The 22,590-nt window shown below is 46.5% G+C and overlaps 2 protein-coding genes across 7 annotated transcripts in view; one reads left to right on the forward strand and one right to left on the reverse strand.

Moving 5' to 3' along the window:
* Positions 1 to 2: 2 nt before the first annotated feature.
* On the forward strand, positions 3 to 14,980 carry Nif3l1 (NGG1 interacting factor 3 like 1). Of its 2 annotated transcripts, none has more exons than XM_038315448.1 (7): positions 3 to 54; positions 1,941 to 2,396; positions 5,377 to 5,539; positions 7,778 to 7,904; positions 11,378 to 11,516; positions 12,324 to 12,407; positions 14,585 to 14,980. In XM_038315448.1, the coding sequence occupies exons 2-7, from the start codon at positions 1,964 to 1,966 to the stop codon at positions 14,767 to 14,769; spliced, it is 1,131 nt and encodes a 376-aa protein (XP_038171376.1). In that variant the 5' UTR covers positions 3 to 54; positions 1,941 to 1,963; the 3' UTR covers positions 14,770 to 14,980. The 2 variants fall into 2 exon arrangements, with proteins under 2 accessions (XP_038171376.1, XP_038171375.1); XM_038315447.1 differs by lacking the exon at positions 3 to 54 and adding an exon at positions 452 to 471.
* Positions 14,981 to 17,717: 2,737 nt separating this feature from the next.
* Orc2 (origin recognition complex subunit 2) overlaps positions 17,718 to 22,590 on the reverse strand; it is a 31,978-nt gene continuing 27,105 nt past the window's right edge. For all 5 annotated transcript variants that reach the window (XM_038315359.1, XM_038315356.1, XM_038315353.1 and 2 more), the window contains 3 exons: positions 21,879 to 21,940; positions 20,047 to 20,165; positions 17,718 to 18,775 (listed from right to left, as the gene is read on the reverse strand). In XM_038315359.1, coding sequence (XP_038171287.1) covers positions 18,689 to 18,775; positions 20,047 to 20,165; positions 21,879 to 21,940 — 268 coding nt within the window. In that variant the 3' untranslated portion in view covers positions 17,718 to 18,688. The remainder of the gene's footprint in view (positions 18,776 to 20,046; positions 20,166 to 21,878; positions 21,941 to 22,590) is intronic.

Here is a 22,590-nt window from a genome sequence, read left to right on the forward strand (position 1 = left end):
CACCGTACTTCCGGGAGGAGCGGAAGTGACGCACCAGAAGGGGCTCCGGGGCTGGTGAGTAGTGGGCGCGTGAATGGTTCCCCTCGCGGCAGAGATTCTAGGGTGCCCGCGAGGAGGAGGCCAGGAGCGACCCGGGCGGACACCCCCTTGCTGCAGGAGGGGGCGACGGTCCTGATGCAAGCATGAAAGGCTGTGCCACGTGGCGCTGTTATCCTGGAAAAGCCTTGAACCATGCGCGCATCAGAGCCAGACGCGAGTGTAAAGAGAGCGTTCATGCTGCTTGAAATTAGCAAATGGATCTTTAGATGGCTAAAGAGAGCCCAAGATTTCGACTCTGGGCTTGAAAACAGCTCAGTCACTCCACTGTCTCAGAAGACAGCTTTCCAGTTCTCATTCACACTCACTAGCGAGGCTTCACTTCAAGTTCCTGGCCGTGGACGGGTGTAGAATTGGCGATGGAGTCCTCTCAAGGTCTCAGGAGACCCCATTTTATTTCAAATAATATTTTGAATGTATCCGTATTGTGTCAGAAGCATGGACGGACACATGTCCTCTCACAATAGAGGTTTCTTGAATAACAATAAAATCAATCACAAGGTACTCAGCACTGTTGGTAGCAGCTTAATAGCAGGATGAGGCCAACACACTTCCTTTCTTCGAAGCTACCATTAACTCTCAGATTACACACAAATATATCTCTCTGTCTGTTTTGAATTGTTTGGTTGTTTTTTGTCTCTGTCCTCCCGCTATTCAGACACAGAATATGTGGGTAACTGCCCTACATATAGCAGTTAGTGTTTGGTCAGGGACAACTCTGGTCTTTTCTTGTCTTGACTCTGCTCATTTGTGAAGTGACCGGTTTGCCTCAATGTCTTGCTCATGCACTCAGTATTTTAAGTTTTAAATAATGTTTGTGACAGGGTCTTATGTAACCCCAGGCTGGCCCTGAACTGACTGGATAGCTGAGGATGACTTTGAACCTCAGATCCTGCTGGCTGTTCCTACTTCCCAAATGCCACCACACCCACACATGTGCCCCACCACACCCACACATGTGCCCCACCACACCCAGACAGTTTATATGGTGCCAGGGGCTGAACTCTTATGCATGCTAGGCGAGCATTCTATCAGCTGAGCCACATCTCCAGCCCCTTAAACATGTTTAAGTATACGTGTATATATTCGTGTGTGTTTGTGCTTGTGATACAGGCTATTCGCGTGACACAATGATGGGGAGGGGTAACATGGATGTAAGAGGTGATAAGCGTTTGTATTTTATCAGGCTTTTGTAGGTGACATACTAATGCATTTGTTTCTCTAGATGGCTATGAGGTAGGTGACAGGGGAGGTCCTTCTGTCTGTGTGTTGCTTTTATTGGTTGATGAATTGAGCTGTTTCGGCCAATGGCTTAGCAGAGTAAAGCCAGACAGTGAGTGCCATTTTGTAAATGGAGACTGCTCATTTGTTTCCGACCACCTAGACCCGAATAATCACATAGAAACTATATTAATTATAACACTGTTCAGCCTATTAGCTAAGGATTCTTATTAACTAACTTACATCTTAAATTAATCCAGTTCTATTAATCTACGTGTAATGTCTCCATTTTGTATATGAGAAAATAAATTAAGCTGGGGGGTGTTGCTGCACACCTTTAATCCCAGCACTCGGGAGGCAGAGGCAGGCGGATCTCTGTGAGTTTGAGGCCGGCCTGGTCTATAGATCGAGTCCCAGGACAGCCAGGGCTACATGGAGAAATCTTGTCTCAAAGTCAACCCCAAAGTTAAGAGGTCAAATGAGTTAGCTGAGCCTAACCTGCTGTTGGTCGGCAGAGCCACCATTTGAATCTGGGTCTTGGTGAGAGCTCTTACTCAAGCTATAGCCTCAAAGGGCAGAACGGAACTGTACGTTAAATACCGCTTCCTGTGTTTTGACTCCAGGCACGGTTTCATCAGGTTTCTGTATGCTGCCCTCTGCACTCCGGCTCCGTACAGGCATCCGGCTCGCCCCGTCCTGGGTCTGTGGTTCTTGTCGTTCCTTCATGGATCTGAAGGCCCTCCTTTCCTCCTTAAATGACTTTGCGTCCCTCTCCTTTGCTGAGAGTTGGGACAACGTGGGGTTGCTGGTGGAACCCAGCCCGCCCCACACCGTCCGTACACTCTTCCTGACCAATGACTTGACCGAAGCAGTCATGGACGAGGCCCTGCAAAAGAAGGCGGATCTCATTCTCTCCTACCACCCCCCGATTTTCCGCGCCGTGAAGCGCCTAACTTGGAAAACCTGGAAGGAGCGCCTGGTTATCCGGGCCCTGGAGAACAGGGTTGCCATCTACTCTCCCCACACGGCCTATGACGCCGCACCCCAGGGAGTCAACACCTGGCTGGCCAAAGGGCTCGGTGAGAAACCTTATGTCCCTCCCTATTTAATGATTTCCTTACAAATACTTTGAAATTTTAGACTGTCTTCCTAGTAAAGTTTTAAATTTTTTTTTTTAGGGGAAACGGGTTTTTTCTCTTTTATAGAGTACTAAAAAGTAATGTGTTGCTTAAATTTGGTAGTTAAATTTCATTTGAAAATGTATTTATTATTTTTATATCTGTTGAGTGTTTTGTGTGCTTGTATGTAAGCGCACTACATGTGTGCAGTGCCCATGAAGGCCAGAAGAGGGCGCAAGATTCTCTAGGGTTGGGGTTACAGTCATTTGATAAAGGGCTCTAGCAGGCTCGAGCATGGCAAACATGGGGCCAGTAGGTTTTGCCTTTACCCCCTACCCCTTGCTGTTTCTTATATCACATCCCTAAAGCTAGCCCCTGAAATCCAGTCCCTTATTTGGCCACTGACTTACTCCTAAGACAAAATACCAAGGTCCAGCAATCAGAATTTATTATTTGGCTAACACAGCCAATCACGATTTACCAACTCACCCTAGCACGGACTCCCCGCTTTTCTCCTGAAAACCCACTTCTGTGCTGGGCGGTGGTGGCGCACGCCTTTAATCCCAGCACTCAGGAGGCAGAGGCAAGAGGATCTCTGAGTTTGAGGCCAGCCTGGTCTACAGAGTGAGTTCCAAGATAGCCAGGACTGTTACACAGAGAAACCCTGTCTCGAAAAACCAAAAACCAACCAACCAAACAAAAACAATAAAAAACCCATTCCTGAAAAAAAAAACCCACATGCTTTCTTGCTTGCTTGTGCTGGCTGCTGCTCTTGCTGCTTTGGCGGCACCCCCACCCCTCCAGAGTAATAAATCTCCTCTGTGTGGAGAATTTGGTGTAGGTAAGTCCTGTACCAACTTCGAGAGGGCCGATCTCCCTTACAGCTGTGAGCTGCTGTGTGGGTGCTGGGAATTGAACCCAGGGCCTCTACAAAAGCAAGAAGTGCTCGCCACCACTGAACCAGCTCTCCGGTCCGAGTTTCATTTGAAAAAATGAACTATTTATTGGGGATGAAGAATTGGCTCAGCAGGCAAGAACACTGTTTGTTGCTCTTAACAGAGGACCTGGGTTCCCAGCACCCACATGGAGGCTCACAGCCATCAGTAACTCGGTCCCAGGGGAACCAATGCTCTCTGCTGAGCTCTATGGATAAACATGATACATACATATAATGCAGGTAAAACATTCATACACATAAAATAATGAAGCAAATAAATATAAACAAAATCTTTTAAGAAAAAGAAAGGAAAATAAACATTGTAAATTAGGCTTGCTGTGGTATAAGCCTAGATTCCAAAACCTTATACTTTAAACATTCAGGAAGCTGAACCAGGAGAGCTTGGGGTTGAGGCCGGTGTGAGCTATTTAGCCAGACACTGGCAATATCACATATCATCCCACCAAAACCAAAACAAAGCAAAATGAACCCTGGAACATTTTTGTTGTTTGTACTCAGTAGCTCAGGCTGGCCTTGAACCCTAGGTAGAGGATTGTTCTGACTGGCACCTTGAGAAGGAAAGGGTTTGTTTCCTCTTCTCCAGCCCATCATAAAGGGAAGTCTGGGCAGGAACCTGGAGGCAGGAACTGGAGTCGAGGCTAAAGAGGAACACTGCTGACTGGCTTGCCCCTCGCGGCTTGCTTAGCCTGCTTCCTTATGGAACCCAGGGCCACCTACCTGCTCAGGGTCCTGGGTCTTCCTATGTCAACACTTAATCAAGAAAATGCCCCCAGACTTACCTATAGGCAGTCTGATGGAGCGTTTTTTTTTTTTTTTCAATTGAGGTTTCCATTTCCCAGATGACCTTGGCCTGTGTCAAGCTGACAAAACCTAGCCAGCACAAGGAGGCTCATGCATCACTTGGGATGAGCAAGCGGAGCATGGGTCTTCATTGCTAGGTGTCTTCATGATTGTTCAGTCAGATGGCACAATGTCCACACCACAGCGCTCAACGGAGACGCCTGGACAAAGTCATGCTACATGGGTTCGCTACAGAGACACCCAGGCTTTGCTCTGGTTTGTTGTTCTTTTTATTCATCTTTGTTATTGTGTGACTGTGGGTGCACACAGTTGTGGAGGTCAGGACAACTTTCAGGAGTGGATTCTCCCCTCCAACCGTGGGTTTCTGGAACTGAACTCTGGTCCTTACTCACGTGACAGTTACCTTTACCCCGTGAGTCACCTGCCCTCCCCCGCCTTACCTAGGGAAGGGCCTTACTAACTGGAGATCCTCCTGCTTCAGCATCCCAGTGCCAGAACGAGAAGCATGCCGACCACACCCAGCACAGCGTCAGGATCTCCCCGGAAGCTTGCATCCAGCACAGTCAGGATTCTGGTGTTCACTTTGGGCTAAAGCAATTGTGTTGTTGTTTTGTTTGTTGGATGTTTTTTGTTTTGTTTTTGAGACAAAATAGACAGTCTCCCTGTGTAGTCTTGGCTGACCTGGAACTCCCTCTGTAGACCAGGCTGGCCTCCAACTCCTGGAGATCCACCTGCCCCTGCCCATGCCTCCCCAGTTCCGGGACTAAAGGTGTGCACACCACACCTGGCCTTGGACGAAGCCTCGACAACAAAATGGTCTTTATAAATGTGTTCAACACATAAGCACTTATGGTCTATACTTTGGTTTGAATGACCAAACAGTGGATAATTTAAAAAAAAAAAATTAGTGTTTCTGTTTCTGTCTTTTTTTTGTATGGGATTTCCTGAAATATGGGTCTTTTAGAAAATAATTGTGAAAATAGATTTTATTTTATATATCCAGACCAAATCTTTAGATTATTGTGACTGGTAATGAGATCTAATGGTTATGTATGTATGTTCACATATATATGCAGGAAAATGAATTCTGAGACATTTCATATGGATTTTACATAGAGTAGTTTATCTCTTTAGTTCCAAAGCGCTGCAAAAGCCTTGACTTCCCCATAACTTTTTCTTCAGGAGCTTGCAGCACAAGGCCCATCCACCCTTCCAAAGCTCCTACCTGCCCCACAGAGGGAGCTCACCGACTGGAATTCAACGTGAGCCACACCCAAGACCTGGACAGAGTCATGTCTGCGGTGAGAGGGATTGGAGACATCTCTGTCTCTTCTTTTACTGCTAGGTACATTGTATATGCCTCCGTTTTAAATTGTTTTATATTATTTATTTAGCGTGTGTGTGTGTGTGTGTGTGTGTTTGTACGGACACGTGCATACCGTGGTGGATGTGTGGTAGTCAGAAGACATCTTGGGGGAAGGAGGCTCCTTCCCCTGCGTGGGTTCCAAAGGATAAAGCCATGCTGACTTGGCAGTAAGCATCGTTGCCCACTGAACCATCTCGATCCCCTTCTCTGCTTTGTTTGCTTTTGTGTCGGGTGACTTGTGAGCTACTACTCCTGGCTCCTTTTCTTTTTTCAGTTTGATTTGTTTGTGTATATGGGAGCGTTGTCTGCATAGCACATCTGTGTACCATGTGTGTGCCTGGGACCACGGAGGCCAGAAGAGGGCAGTGGAGCCCCTGAGACTGGAGGTACAGACAGACGTGAGCCACTCTGTGGGTGCTCTGCAAGGCAGCCTGTGCTCAGCCATCCTGCAGCCCCGCAGCTCTCCTGGCAACCCTGAAAGATAACTGTTTTTACTTTTACTTTAAAGGATGTAGTCAGACCCTAGTGATGTATTTTGTTTGTTTTTTCTTATATAGTATTCTGGGCACCACCAGGTCTCATTATAGATAGGTGTGAGCCATCATGTGGTTGCTGGGAATTGAACTCAGGACCTCCGAAACAGCAGTCAGTTCTCTTAACGTCTGAGCCATCTCTCCAGCCCTGTTTTTGTTTTTGAAGACAGGGTTTCTCTATGTAACGGCCCTAGCTGTCCTGGAACTTGCTTTGTAGACCAGGCTGGTCTCGAACTTGGAGATCCGCCTGCCTCTGTCTCCTGGGTGCTGGGAATAAAGGTGCGCGCCACCCCCTCCCGGCTCCAGTGATGTATTCATACAAGGCTCAGTTTCATCCATTTCTGGTGAAGCAGTGGTTCCCACGCACTTGAAGGGAAAAACAAGGGACAGCACCTCTGGTAAGGCCCGTCACTTGGTCATTTACAGGCCGGGTAAGATTCACTCTAATACCCGTGGGAGCGTCAGGAAAGGCAAAGATGGGAGTCCGTGCTAGAGCACACGCCAGTGACGTGTGGGACCTGGTGATTCCTAGCCTCACCAGGGAAAGAAAGAGAGAAAAGATGGCTTAGTGGGAAAAGCACCCGGAGTGAGGACCTGAGATCCATCCTGCAAACTACTCTGACCGCCACACGCCCAAAGGCACCACCACCTCCACCTCCATCTCCTCCACCACAACCACCATCGCCACCCCTGCAATGTAATTAAAACCAAAAAGGAAAGAAAAAAACAGGCCCGGCCAGGCGGCCTTTAACAGCGCACGCCTCTAATCCCAGCACACGGGAGGCAGAGGCAGGCAAACTCTCTGAGTTCTAGGTCAGCCTGGTCTACAGAGTGAGTTCCAGAATAGCAAGGACAGAGAAACATTGTCTTAAGGAAAAAAAAATTCAACCCCCCCCCCTTCAAACAATAGCCTTTGAGACGGCCCAGTGGTAGAGACCATCATCGAGCCTCATGCCTGAGTTTGATCCCTGGACCCACGTGGTGGAAAGAGAGCCAAGTCCCAAAAGTTGTCTTCTGACTCCCACACGTGCTGTGGTGTGCATGTACACACACACACACACACACACACACACACACACGCACGTGCGTGCACACATACATGTAAAAAAGGAAAATTCCCATTTTCTCTGTCTCTTACTATAGATGGTCTATTTTACTGGACATATTGAAGGAATTAGCCACTGTTATTTTAATCTGGTAGGCCTAAGATATGGGGGTCCTGAGACAGCTGTGGTTTGAGAACACAGTTCCCTGTGATGTCAGGGGGTCCTGAGGCAGCCGTGGTTTGAGAACACAGTTCCGTGTGATGTCAGGGGGTCCTGAGGCAGCCGTGGTTTGAGAACACAGTTCCTGTGATGTCAGGGTCCTGAGACAGCTGTGGTTTGAGAACACTGTTCCCTGTGATGTCAGGGGGTCCTGAGGCAGCCGTGGTTTGAGAACACCGTTCCTGTGATGTCAGGGTCCCGAGACAGCCGTGGTTTGAGAACACCGTTCCTGTGATGTCAGGGTCCCGAGACAGCTGTGGTTTGAGAACACCGTTCCCTGTGACATCAGGGGTCCTGACAGCTGTGGTTTGATTGGTTGGGATTAAACAAGTTCTGCTGATCACATCTTTGGTTTCACATAAATCTTCATAGCAGGTATAGGCTGTCGGGTATTTAAAATACAACTGCTTTTCCTCTAGTCGTGATGGTGAAGAAGAGACACGGGTCAGCCTGAACTGTACTCAGAAGGCCCTGATGCAGGTGCTTGCCTTTCTCTCCCAGAACCAACAACTTTATCAGAAAACTGAAATTCTGTCCCTGGAGAAGGTAAAATTTTCTCTGTCCTCTTATCGCTGTGTATTTTTAAAATTGTTTTTGTTGAGCTATACATGTTTTCCCACCCCCTCCCTCCCCTCTCCGCTTCCATCCTCCCTCCTGCCCCCCCACACTCCCAATTTACTCAGGAGATCTTGTCTTTTTCTCCTTCCTAAATAGATCCGTGTGTGTCTCTCCTAGGGTCCTCATTGTTGTCTAGGTTCTCTGGGGATGTGGAGTGAAGGCTGTTTTTTCTTTGCTTTGTGTCTGATATCCACTTATGAGACAGTACATAATTTTGTCCTTTTGGATCTGTAACCTCACTCAGCATGGTTAGTTCTAGCTCCATCCATTTGCCTACAAATTTCAAGATGTCACTTTTTTTTAACCGCTGTGTAGTACTCCACTGTGTAAATGTACCACATTTTCCTTATCCATTCTTTGGTTGAGGGGCATTTAGGTTGTTTCCAGGTTCTGGTTATGACAAACAAAGCTGCTATGAACATAGTTGAGCACATGTCCTTGTGGCACGATTGAGCATCCTTTGGATATATACCCAAAAGTGGTATTGCTGGGTCTTGAGAAAGGTTATTTCCTAATTTTCTGAGAAATGGCCACACTGACATCCAATGGGGTTGTACCAGCTTTTTTTTTTTTCTGCATTCCCACCAGCAATGCAGAAGTGTTTCCTTTACCCCACAACCTCTCCAGCATAAGTTGTCATCAGTGTTTTTGATCTTGGCCATTCTTTCAGGTGTATGATAGACTCTCAGAGTTGTTTTGATTTGCATTTCTCTGATGGCTAAGGATGTTGAACATTTCCTTAAGTGTCTTTCAGCCATTTTAGGTTCCTCTGTTGAGAGTTCTCTGTATAGGTCTGTACTCCATTTTTTTATTGGATTATGTGTTCTTTTTGGTGTCCATTTTCTTGGGTTCTTTGTATATTATCCTATCATCTGCAAACAGCGAAAGTTTGACTTCTTCCTTTCCAGTTTGTATCCCCTTGATGTCCTTCTGTTGTCGTATTGCTCTGGCTAGAACTTCAAGTGCTGTATTGATAGATATGGAGAGGGGAACAGACTTGTCTTGTTCCTGATTTCAGTGGAACCGCTTTAAGTTTCTCTTCAGTTTGATGTTGGCCGTTGGCTTGCTGTACATTGCCTTTATTATGTTTAGGTATGTTCCTTGTTTCCCCTCTCTCTCCAAGACCTTTATCATGATGGGGTACTGAATTTTGTTGAAGGCTTTTTCTTTTTTTTTTTTTTCTTTTTTTTCTTTTTGGTTTTTTCGAGACAGGGTTTCTCTGCAGCTTTTTTAGAGCCTGTCCTGGAACTAGCTCTTATAGACCAGGCTGGCCTCGAACTCAGAGATCCGCCTGCCTCTGCCTCCCGAGTGCTGGGATTAAAGGCGTGCGCCACCACCGCCCGGCTGAAGGCTTTTTCATAATCTACTTGACCATGGTTGATGATTTTACTGATAAGTTCTTGGATTTGGTTTGCCAGTATTTTGTTGAGTATTTTTTTTTTTTTTGCATCAATGTTCATGAGAGAAATTGGGCTGTAATTTTTTCTTAGTTGTGTGTTTGTGTGATTTGGGTATCAGGGTAACTGTAGTAAAAGTTTGGCAATGTTCCTTCTGTTGTTTCTATTGTGTGGAACAATTTGAGGAGTATTGGTATTAGTTCTTCTTTGAAAATCTTGTAGAAGTTTGCACTGAAACCATCTGGTCCTGGGCTTTTTATTTGTTTGGGAGACTTTGGATGACTGTTTCTATTTCCTTAGCAGTTATAGGTCTATTTAATTTGCTTATCTGATCTTGATTTAATTTTGGTAAGTGATATTTATCCAGAAAATTGTCCATTTCCTTTAAGTTTTCCAATTTTGTGGAGTACAGGTTTTGAAATATGACCTGTTGATCCTCTGAAATTTCCTCCATGTCTGTTGTTATGTCCCCCTTTTCATTTCTGATTTTGTTAATTTGGATATTCTTTCTCTCTCTCTCTCTCTCTCTCTCTCTCTCTCTCTCTCTCTCTCTCTCTCTCCCCTCTCTCTTTCTCTCTCTCTGTTTTTTGGTTAGTTTGGATAAAGGTTTGTCTATATTGTTGATTTTGGTGAAGAACCAACTCTTTGTCGCATTTATTCTTTGTATTGTTTTCTTTGTTTCTATTTTATTGATTCCAGCTTTCAATTTGATTATTTCCTGCTATCTAGTCCTCCTGGGTGAGTTTGCTTCTTTTTGTTCTATAGTTTTCAGGTGCACTGTTAGCTCGCTAGTATGGGATTTTTCCAGCTTCTTTATGCAGGCATTTAGAACTATGAACTTTCTCTTAGCACTTCTTTCATTGTGTCCCATAAGTTTTGGATATTGTATAGTCATTTTCACTGAATTTTAGGAAGTCTTTAAGTTCAGTTTCATGGAAACTAAGCAGTGCTCAACTAGATCACCACTGGGTCAGGGAAGAAATAAGAAAGAAATTAAAGACTTTCTAGAATTCAGTGAAAATGAAAACAACCTGCCCAAACTCGCGGGACACTATGAAAGCAGCACTAAGAGAAAAGTCCACAGCACTAAGTGCCTACCTAAAGAATTTGAGGAAATCTCACACTAGTGACTTAATAGCACACTTGAAAGCTCTAGATCAAAAAAAAAGTAAACTCACCCAGGAGTAGACAACAGGAAATAATCAAACTGAGGGCTGTAATCAATAAAATAGAAACAAAGAGAACAATACAAAGAATCGGTGAGACAAAGAGTTGGTTCTTTGAGAAAATCAATAATATAGACAGATAGATAAACAAAACAAAAAAATCAAATTCTGTAGCTCCACGTCTGGCCTCAAAGAGCTTTAAGTGACTCCTCCCTATGGCTTTCCTGATTGCAACACACTTCTCTTGTTGATTCCACCGGATGAGAATAAGGTCACTACCACATTGTTTTTAAAGATTTATTTATTCTGTATACAATGTTCTGCCTGCATATATGCCTTTCTGCCAGAAGAGGGCGCCAGCTATCACTATAAATGGTCGTGAGTTACCATGGCGGAAGATTCCTTGCCATCTTTATTAGGGTACCTTTCATGATGCTAAAGCCAGAACATGTGAACAACACCGCCAAGTTCAGCCGCCCACGTGAGGTGGAGCACCCGCAGAAGCTTGGATGGTTGTTGCTTTTCGGGAAAAGAAAATCCCTTGGGAGTTTTCACAAGTTGGAAGCTTAGCTGGGTGGCGGCCTCCAGCCCCGTTTGTCATGACTTTATGTTCCCATAACAGTAGCGCCTACCTCGAATTTAAAAACTTAGTTTTGATTATGTGTTAAATAAGCGGGGTGTGAGCTCCCAGAAGTTACAGTGTTTTTGTAGGTTTGCACCCCAAGCTTCAGCTTAAGCTACCACAAGCTTCTGTACACAAACCTTACCGATTCCAGTTGTTCTATGCATCCCTTAGGACTGGGGATAGATAATGCTTCTGACTTGTGTTTCTCTCCAGCCTCTGCTTCTGGATACTGGAATGGGACGGCTGTGCACACTGGATGAAGCTGTCTCCCTGGCAACAATGATAGACCGGATCAAAGGACACCTAAAGTTATCTCATGTTCGCTTAGCTCTCGGAGTAGGGAAGACCTTAGGTAAACGTCTTTCATAGCTAGCAGATCTACAGTGACTTGGACAAATTTTGGTTTTGGTTATTTTTGACACCTGATCTCAGAGCATAGGATGGCTTCAGAGTCAGTCAGCTTCTGTCTCCCAGGGACTGGGGTTACAGGTGCACCACTTTTATTCATGTAAGTGGTAGAGAACACGTCACTCAGGGAGATAGTGGGTCTACCTTGTCAGCCAGGGTGGGCTAGGCTGTAACGTGGGATACATCTCCCTAGCCTAAATAATAAAGTATATTTCTTAGTTTTCTGTGTTCATCTCCAGTCAGCACTGAATGTCTGTGAACTATAAACGAGTCATTATGATCCACGCCTTTACTTCTAGCACCTGACAGAAGCAGCGGAGCTCTGAGCTGTGTCTCTGTGAGGTCAGCTAAGGCTGCACCCTGAGAGCCTGTCTTTAAGAAAGAGGAGGAAGAGGTGGCTAATGCATTCCTAACAGCCTGGTTTTTGTCTTTTGTTCTTGTTGTTGTTGATGTTGTTGTTGTTTTGGTTTTTTCGAGACAGGGTTTCTCTGTAGCTTTAGAGCCTGTCCTGGAACTAGCTCTTGTAGACCAGGCTGGCCTCGAACTCACAGAGATCCACCTGCCTCTGCCTCCTGAGCTTAAAAGGCTTAAAGGTGTGCGCCATTACACCCATCTTTAAACTCAACACAGCATGATTCTTACACTGGTGAAGAGACTAGTCAGTCTGCATTAGAGTTAGGATTCAGCAGATTGTAGCGCTGAGCTGAAAGGAGTTATGTCTATAACAACACCTCTTGTTTTTGTCTTGAAGAGTCCCCAGTCAAAGTTGTGGCCCTGTGCGCTGGTTCTGGGGGCAGCGTTCTACAAGGAGTGGAGGCTGACCTTTACCTCACAGGTAGGACAACTTCTGGATCTCTTCCTCAACCTGACTTTGTTCCTTTGTTTCGTTTTGTTTGTTTTTTGTTTTTCGAGGCAGGGTTTCTCTGTAGCTTTGGAGCCTGTCCTGGAGCTAGCTCTTATAGACCAGGCTGGTCTTGAACTCACAGAGATCCACCTGCCTCTGCCTCCCGAGTGCTGGGATTAAAGGTGTGTGCCACCACCGGCCGGCTATGGCTTTGTTTCTCAAACACTAAAACCTAGCCTAGAACTCGATGTTAACCAGGCTGGCCGACTTCTAGCAGCTGTAGTTCTCTTCTCTGTTTCCAGTTGAGGTGACAGGCTTGTGCCACCAAGCCCAGTCCTAAACTGAAGTTTTCCAAGTGTAAACACGATGCACCAGCCATTGGTGGCTCTCGGTGTCTCCAGGTGAAGCCTAGGTGCAGCCCCATGCCTAAGGGCTTTCTATGTGTACAATGCCTTTTCCTCGTCCCCCTTTTTTGTACTTTTAGTGATGAGCTCAAAAAACAAAACAAGCCAAAAACACCCTACGATTTTTCTGGCATTGTCCTTCCCACCTCTCCTTTCCTTGTTTCTTTGTTTTGACTTCCACCGTGCATTTCTGGCAGATAAACATGGCTGTTTTCTGGTCCTTACTCTTCCTGTGCGGACATAATCTAAAAGACACTGGTTCTTTTCCTTTTTTTGAGATGGGATCCCACTGTGTGCTGAGCAGTAGTGACTGGCCGGGAACTTGCTATGTATGTGAACCAGGTGGTCTGCAGTGTACAGAGGTCACCCCCCTTTGCCTCAAGTGCTGGGATTAGAGGCGAGCTCCACTCTGCCCTTCTTGTTCTTGTTAATTGAAACTAAGTCTCACAGCGAAGCCAGGCCAGCCTCAAACTTGTCATTCTCCTGCCTCCCTCAGTGTGCATCCAGCTCAGCCCTGGATGAGGGTGGGGAGACGCCCAGTTGGTAAGTGCTTGTCATGCAGGCAAAAGGACCTGAGTTTGTTGCAGAGCCCACACTAGAGGAGCCGTGTGCAGCAGCCTGTGCCTATATTCCTGGTCTAGGGAGAAGACCGGAGGGAAGACCTTTAGGGCTTATTCATCAGCCAGCTTTATTAATTAATTAATTTGTTTGTTTGTTTGTTTAGATTTTTCGAGACAGGGTCTCTCTGTAGCTTTGGAGCCTGTGCTGGAACTAGCTCTTGTAGACCAGGCTGGCCTCGAACTCACAGAGATCCGCCTGCCTCTACGTCCCGAGTGCTGGGATTAAAGGCTTACGCTACCGCTGCCCAGCCACAATAAACAACAAGCCATTTTATTTGTTGACAGGGTTTCCTATAACCCAGGATTAGCCTCCAACTATTTAGCTGAGGCTGGCTTGGACTCTTGATCCTTCCGCCTCAGTCTCCCACGTTCTAGGATCAAAAGTGCACATACTGTCGTCCTTGGCAGCATTTTGCATCAATCAAAAAAAAAAATGTAACACAGGTGTAAGAGGGTAATTCCACACCTGGACTATGTTACACGTTACAGTAAAAATGCTGACACATTCTAAATACCATGATACGACCTTCAGGCCAAGAGGATGAAGTACAGAGGAATGTAAAATGAAATTCATGTTTGGGCTCAGGCTACACGCTTGCTTTGCAAACCTGGATGACTGGCTTTCAATCCCGGATGCCACAGGGGAGGAGAGATCCGACTTCTGAAAGCTGGTTTCTGACCTCCACACATGCACTGTGGCACATCATGCCCCCCCGACACAGACACACACACACTCACACACACACACACGCTCACACACACACGCACTGTGGCACATCATGTCCCCCCACACAGACACACACACGCTCACACACACACACACACACACACGCTCACACTCATAGGCAGCACACCCTGTGCCGTCTCTCTCCTGTCCCAGTCCTGTATACTTTCCCCTGAACAAAGACTCAGCACCATAAAGTGATAACTAGTTTGGATTTTTTCTTTACCTGTGCTGGGCAGCACTCAAGAGGCAAGCATTCGACATCTGACCGCATCGTGAGCCCATGGTTTCTGTGCTCAGAGCAGTGGGGCATTGTGTTCATTCATTCAGACTACAGACATGGGCTTTTCTGCTGCAGTGTTCAGGGTGCATAGATCCCATGTCCGATATTTAAGAAGTTGCTCATTCCTCTTTCGCCAGGTGAAATGTCCCACCATGATGTCCTGGATGCGGCTTCCAAAGGAATAAATGTCATTCTCTGTGAACACAGCAACACTGAACGAGGCTTCCTTTCCGATCTTCAGGAAATGCTGGGTGCTCACTTGGAGAATAAGATTAATATTATCCTGTCTGAGACAGACAGGGACCCTCTTTGCGTGGTTTAGAAAGCAGAGGGAGTCAGAGACACAAGCCGTGAACATTTGGGTGGAAACAGGGTGTGCAGGGAGAGGTGTGGGGCTGGCGCCCTCCTGCAGAAGCGGGCTCCAAAGACGTCGTTCAAGTTTACCAGTAAGGTTCCAAACGGTATAGCTCACAAGGTAAAGAGTGCAATAAAGACACATGCTCACTATAAACTCTTGAAAAAGGCAACTAAAACCTGTATGTCACTAGGCGTTTTTGTTTGGTTGTTTAATGTGACAGAATCTCCTCTAACCCAGGACAGCCTCCGATGCACTATTTAGCTGAGGCTGGCCTTGGACTTTTGATGCTCATGTACACCCTCAACACCTTTGAAGTAGCTCTGTATGCATGGGTGTCGGTCTCAGGAATCTCTGCCCTCTGACTAATCTTAAACACCATTTGAAAACAGATGGAGCTCGGTGGGGTACTGCACCACCACAACCCCAGTATCTGGTGGGCAAAGGTAGGAGCTTATGCGGGCCAACCCTGTCTGAAAAGAAAAAGAAAAGCACTTGCTGCTCAGGCAGTGGAACGGAATTCAGCTCCCAGCACTAACAAGGTTCAGCTCCCAGCACTAACAAGGTGGCTCTAGCTCCAGGGCATCTGACGCTCTCTGATCGCCATAGGCACCCACACTCACAGAGACAAAAACAACAACAACAGAAGTACATTTAGAGGGGCTGGAGTGGTGGCTCCGAGGTTAAGAGCACTGGCTGCTCTTCCAGAGGTCCTGAGTTCAATTCCCAGCAAACACATGGTGGCTCACAACCATCTGTAATGAGGTCTGGTGCCCTCTTCTGGCCTGCAGGTAAACATGTAGACAGAACATTCTGTGTATATATAAAAAAATCTTTTTTAAAAACTGGATTTAGATTTTTTCCCCTAAGTGGCATTTTTAGGTGATGAAGTAAATCTATGTGCTAAGTTAGGCATCAGAAATCTTTTTTTAAAAAGATTTTTAAAAACCCACTGATGATCACTATCTACATTTGTATTTATTCCTATAATTTTGGGGTTTTTGGTGGCGAAGGGATCAAACTAAGCACCTTGTACATTTACTGCTCAAGTTGGCAGCATGAACCTGGGAGAGCGGGGCCTAAAAATGAGGCAGAGTAAAGTCTCATGCAACAGGCAACTTTATTCAGAGCATCAGACAACTTAGACTCTCAGAGTTAAGCAGTCACCTGAGTAAAGTGTACAATCACATGGAGAAATGGCACGTGGCAAAAACGTTTTTTCATAGAGGCATATGAACAATAGCCAGCTGCAATAGTTTTGTGTTTTTGCAAAAAAAGAAAAAAACCAAAACCAAAAAAAAACCCAAAGGATTTTTGTCTTGTTTTCTTGAAGTTTTCTCACAAGCACTCAGAATTCCTTGTACAATCTCTCTCTCTCCGTCTCTCTCTCTCCCTCCCCTCCCTCCCTCTCTCTTTCTCTCCCTCTCCTCCCTTCCTCCCTCCCTCTCCCTCTCCCTCTCCTCCCCCCCCAATCCTAGCTGTCCTGGCGCTAGCTCTTGTAGCCCAGGCTGGTCTGGAACTCACAGAGATCTGCCTGCCTCTGCCTCCCGAGTGCTGGGATTAAAGGCGTGCGCCACCACCGCCCGGCTGTACAGCTGTATTCTTGAACTGTGTTCCACATTGTGAATGGAAGGTCACGTGTTCTAACCGATCTCCAAAGTTGCTTGTTGCTGACTGATGGTGTTCAACACTCAGAACAGGAGTAGTGACTGTCACACAGCATTTCCTGCAGGTGTTCTACAGCCAGGTGCAGAAAGACACTCTGCATGCCCTCTCTTATAAGGCCCTGGAGTGTGTGTGTACGTGAGTATATGTGTGTGCACGTGCCTGTGCGCATGCAGGGCATGAAACCAGAAGGGGAAGAGACAAGATGAAGAGATTTTTAAGGACAAGGAGGGTAATGGGATACATGAGATAACAGCAGAAGAGGGAGAGAGAGGGGATCAGTGAGGACCAAGTACAATGATTTATACATATATGGAAATGTGTGTGCACACACACACACACACACACACACACACACATACATACGGAAATGCCATAAGGAACCCAACACCTTTGCATGCTAGCCTAAAAATTAAAACAATACAAGAAAAGAGTTCGCCTGGTGAATTACACCTCCAGCCCAGAAGCAAATCAGGAAGTAATTATAACTTCAAGTTTCTACACCTCCTAGACAGGAAGGAACAGAGCTGCCCAGGGAAGTGAGTACACAGTTAATTCGCCATTGTGCCCACGAGAGCTGTAAGATGCACTCAGAATCCTTCTCAAAGTCTTCAAAACAACTAGCATTATAAAAGGACTATATACACTGGTCTTTTATTTATCATTAGGAACATCTAGTCAAAAAAAAAAAAAAAACTATAAAGCTGGGCAGTGTAGCACACGCCTTTAATCTCAGCCCTGGGCAGGCAGAGGTAGGCAGATCTCCATGAGTTCGAGGCCAGCTTCATCTACAAAGCAAGTTACAGGACAGCCAGGCTTGAACAACAACAACAAAAACGAAACCCTACAGAAGCAAATGCAAAGATGTGTACATTATATAATGTTTATATGTGGCAGTCATAATAAACAATGGCACAAGGTACATGGAATTGGGGAGATGGCTCAGCTAGTAAGAATGCTTGCTCTGAGAACATGAGGACCTGAATTTGAACCCCAGCTCCCACACAGAACTCTGGGCATGTCTCCGGCGCCCTAGGTGCACTGGCAGGCAGAGGCAGCTGACTCATGGCAGCCCATCCAGCCTAAAAGGAGCTTCTGGCTCACTGAGACCTTGTCTCAGGTAATAAGGCAGAAAGTAAAAGACACTTAGAGTCTTACTCTGGGTCTCTGCACACACACACACACACACACATACACACACACACACACACACACCCCACACCACAGAAAGCAAAGTGCAAACCAGCAAGTCTCATGTGATCACTGTGTGTTTATTTAGTGACTGCTGTTTTCTGAAGCAGGCATCGCTGTGGCTTAAACTGACCTAGAACTCTTGAGCTAGTTCAGGCCTTGAACTCGTGCCTCCTCCTGCCTCCCCTTCTGGTGTTGGGATCACAAATGTGAGCTCATGTCTTGCTACTATTGTGTGGGAAGGAGAGAAGCAGTCTGCCTGCCTCTGAGTCCTGGACGGTGGGATTAAAGGTGTGTGCCAGCTATGCCTGCGGGCTGTTTAAGAAAATAAAAATTGTCAATGTACAAGAATAATGAAATGTTTTTATTTTCTACTGTCCTGAGAACAATTATTGACATGAAAATCAGGATTTTATTTTTAAACCTGGCTTCTCGTTTGTATCCTAAAATCAAGGTCATGGTCCAGATGCTAACTGAACTAGATATGCTGTGTTGGTTGGCACACACCCGTCGGTTCCTTACACTTCCCCCACCGCCTCAGGTTAATAGTCCCGACTGTCCCAGGCCTGTGGAGAAAGCCGGGTCGTCTCAACCCACTGGATACCTTTATCACTCCAGAAAAAACAGGCGAAGCCTGTCCTTCCTGACGAGCTCTGTGCGACCCCATCTTTGTGCTTTCACATCTGAAACAAGTGCACTTGGAATTCAACAGCCCTCAAAATCTAGGGATAGCATTCAGTATAAAATAATCCAAAACATCCAGTTCCAAATAATCCCTGAGCACACTGTTCATCCAGCAAGAAGTCTCCAGAGAGGTAATAAATTAAAGGCACATTTTCCCCCCAACTCGATGACCACCGCACAGTATTAGACACAGTAATCCAGCCAGCCTAATCAAAGTTCAAAGTTGATGATTGGCCCCTTCAATAGTCAATCTTGTGTGCTGGACAGAAAGATCTAGTGCTGGACGTAAACCAGCATTCTGACTAAGAAGCGGCAGCTGGGGTACATGACTCCTAAAGAAGGCAGTCTAAGCCTCCTCCTCTTCCTTCTCCAGGAAATCAGCCAAGGTTCCGCTGTCAACAGGAATTAATAAATATTCTACACCATCAGTTCCCTACAAGATAAAAGAATACTCCATATGTTAATCCTTGGCAAGGGGGCTGTCTGGACCTTTCTATTACACATTAGACAAACCAACAAATAACAACAAAACCCTGGACTTTTAAATTATTATTATTTGGTTTTTCAAGACAGGGTTTCTCTGTGTAATCCTGGAAGCCCAGAAAGACACTCTGTAGGCCAGTCTGGCCTGGAACACAGAGATTCACCTGCCTCTGCCTCCTGAGTGCTGGGATTCAAAGTGTGCATCACCACCGCCTGATTTGATTTTTATTTTTTATGCAGTGTTCTAATTATCCGAATAAGTATTTAAATACCTAAGCAGAGAAATCAAGGCAGGCAAAGGGAACGTGACTGTGTCTCAACCCTGAGGTGCAGTCGAGCACTCTAACAGACTTGGAGGGCAGAGGTCACTGTTTTCTTCACTGTGCTTTGGGCATGTCTGGCCCTGCGACACTGTCATGTATGAAGTTCATATGTGAATCACGCAGCACATTTACAGCTGGACCACGTTCATTGTCAGCCACAGCTGGACACACCATGCCCTTTCCAAACCGGACCTTTGTTGTGTTTTTGAGACACTGTGTAGCCGTGGCTGGCCTGGAACTCACTCTGTAGACCAGGCTGGCCTCCAGCTCACAGAGATCCACCTGCCTCCTCCTCTCTAGGGCTGGGATCAGTGAGTACCCCACCACACCCACCGTTCACTTGATTTGAATACATCCAAGGAGCTCCCACCCAAGGCTGTCTTTTGGGGGTGGGAAGACGGCTCACTAGCAGTAAAAGCACTGACTGCTCTCCCCGAGGACCTGGTGGATTTCCAGCACCTGCATGGTTCACAACCTCCTGTAACTCTGGTTCCAGGGGACCCAATGCCCGCTTCTAGTTTCTACAGACACCAGGCTTGCACTCATGGTGTGGATACATACAGAACATACATGCACATAACGAAGTCATTAGAAATAATTTATTGACTCTTTAGCGCTGCCCTGCACTGCACCTCCCTAGGGCTGTCCACAGGACGACGCCTCCTCTCTCAGGGCCGCAGAGCGAGTGCCTGCTGCCACGTCCCTCCACACTCACACCCAGGCGTATCAGTCTGTGGCTTCCCGGTCTCTTGGAGCACCTGACACTACAGTATCAGGTTCATTCTCTCGTCCCTTGGTTTCTGTGACATCATTTCGTGTTGTCTGCTTTTTCCTGCCTGCCTGCGTCCTCAGTGAGCACTGAGCGCCACCCTCATGGCCGCTGTCGCAGCTGCCTTACCTTCTTCGTCCTTATGAGCTTGTGGTCCCTGAACTCGGTCAGCTGGGCTCGGAGGGTGAGATCGCTGTTGACAAGGAAGGCCTCGCGACACTGCTGGTAAAAGTCCTGAAAAGAAAGTCCTGGGGAGGCAAAAAGACTAATTAATCAATACTTTGTTTTCTTTATTTACATTTATAAGACAGGGTCTTACGCAGCTCTGGCCAGCCTGGAACTCACCGCATACATCAGCTCTGAACTCATAGAGATCCCCCTGCCTCTGTTTCCTGAGAACTGAGATGAAAAGTAAGGCCCACTGTGACAGCATAGCCAGTATTTTTAAGAAAAGATGTACTGTATCTTTTAAGTTGCGTGTGTGCGTGTGTGCGTGCACACTCACACGTGCCTACAGAGGCCAGAAGAAGCTGCTCATCCCTTCGGAGCTGGAGTGACAGGCGGGTGCTGGGAACAAAACCTGGGTACTCTGCAATGGCAGCAAGGCAGGCTCTCGGCTGCGGAGCCATCTTCAGCCTCGCAGTCAGCGATTCCCCACACAGACACCGTGGAAATATCCCTTCAGTGACGCACGCTGTCAAGAGCATCCATCTGTGAACGCAGTCACTGGTGACTACGTAGTGCTGTGAGTGTCTGCTGCTCTTGGTGGTTGGCCGATAGCCAGGCAAACCACAGCCAATGGACACACTGAGAAGGGAAGGGAAGGGAAGGGAAGGGAAGGGAAGGGAAGGGAAGGGAAGGGAAGGGAAGGGAAGGGCAGAATGAGGGGGGATGCAAGCCAGCTGCCCAAGAAACAAGATGCTAGCAGACCGGTAAGAGCCAAGGCCATGTGTCAATATTCAGATTAGTAGAAATGGTTAATTTAAATGTAAGAGCTGCTTAGTAGTAAGCCTGAACATTTTGTAATTATAAGTCTCTGAGTGATCATTAAAAAGTGGTTGTGAGACAGAGAAACCTCCACGTATATAAGGCACCCAATGTGGGAGACAAGTATCCACATACCTAAAAAAAGCTTTAAAGAGGTTCTAAGCACAAAGAAACAGAGCCACACGGGGCTTCCTAATCTCTCATGCCAGCCATGGTTCAGAGATGCATTGCCAGATAACAGCCCATGAGATGGAGCCAGCTGCCAAGCACCATGAGCTGGGTGCCCCCACACTGCAGAGGAACCTAGGGTGACTGTCCATCAGCCATCTCTTTCTGTCACTTCTCACACTTCCTGCTTATTCAGATAATATTATTTCCTTCTTGGGTATTTGATGGAGTTGAAGACTAGTTATAAATATACTTCTTCTTAGTTATGATAAAAAGCTAAAATAGAGCCAGGTGGTGGTGGTACACACATTAATCCTCTAAGCCCAGCTCTCAGGAGGCAGAGGCAGGCATATCTCTGCGTTCGAGGCCAACCTGGTCTATAGATGAGTTCTAGAACTGGCTACATAGCTACTGAGAAACCCTGTCTCAAAAAACAAAACAAAACAATTGACTTTCAAGAAAGGTATTGACTTTAAAAAAGTGTTATTAAAATTTTTGCACACTAACACATTTTTTGCCACGGGGATGACAAATAAGATTGCTCATACACAAAAAAATATGAAATTGTCAGATACACATTCATAGCTCCAGTAGTGCATGGATTCAAAAGGGAAGTGGGCCTGTCCTCCAATTCCCGCCAGCAATCTACTGAGCAGCGCATCTGCCTCGACGCGGAAGTCGGCTGCATGGACAGACACAGCCACCATAGAGCAGACACTGCTCTGCTGGGACAGACGCAGGGCTCCCCAGGGACTCTAGAGACTACAGGGACAGACATCACATTCAATATCACCCATATCAGATACCTGTGTAGGAAGGGCTGTCCTGGTTATCCAGCTGGAACTTTATGAGTAGCCTGAAAATTCCCCTACAAAAACAAAGACAAAAATCTGTATTAGTCAATGTGAGTAAGAATGTCAGATACGCCCCTAGGATCATTGCCTTTTGTTCCTTTCTCCAGGAAATCATATCCTCACAGGAAAAAGAGCTTTTTTTTACCTAGGAAAGTGTGCTTGGGAATACGTGCGTGCTCTCTCTCGCTCTCGCGCTCTCTCTCTCTCTCTCTCTCTCTCTCTCTCTCTCTCTCTCTCTCTCTCTCTCTCTCTCTCTCTCTCCCTCCCTCCCTCCTCCCCCCCCTCTAGTAAAACCTGAGGAGGTTGGCTGATACTTCAGAAGACAGAACAGGGTGGCTGGGCACAGTGCCAGCCTCTATCCTATGCTGGGTAAGGTGGCAGAAGCCCTCACTCCCAGAACTCAGCCAGCATAAACCAGCAAGTAAATCACTGGCTTTCCCAGGAACACTGGACACTATGAGAGGGTCCAGGGCGGCAAAGACTACACAGGGAGATGCGACCTCAAAAGCAACGAAATAGACGAAGAACCAAACGGAGAGCCTCTGGTGGGGCAACAGCATGCACGCACCTCACACACAAAAGAAAACAAGCACTCCGAGTGTCTCTGTATTCACAACTCAGACATTTCTGTTCAGAAACAAAAAGGCTGCCTACACGAATGTGC

Source organism: Arvicola amphibius, chromosome 18, assembly GCF_903992535.2.
Source record: "Arvicola amphibius chromosome 18, mArvAmp1.2, whole genome shotgun sequence".
Classification (NCBI taxonomy): Eukaryota; Metazoa; Chordata; class Mammalia; order Rodentia; family Cricetidae; genus Arvicola; species Arvicola amphibius.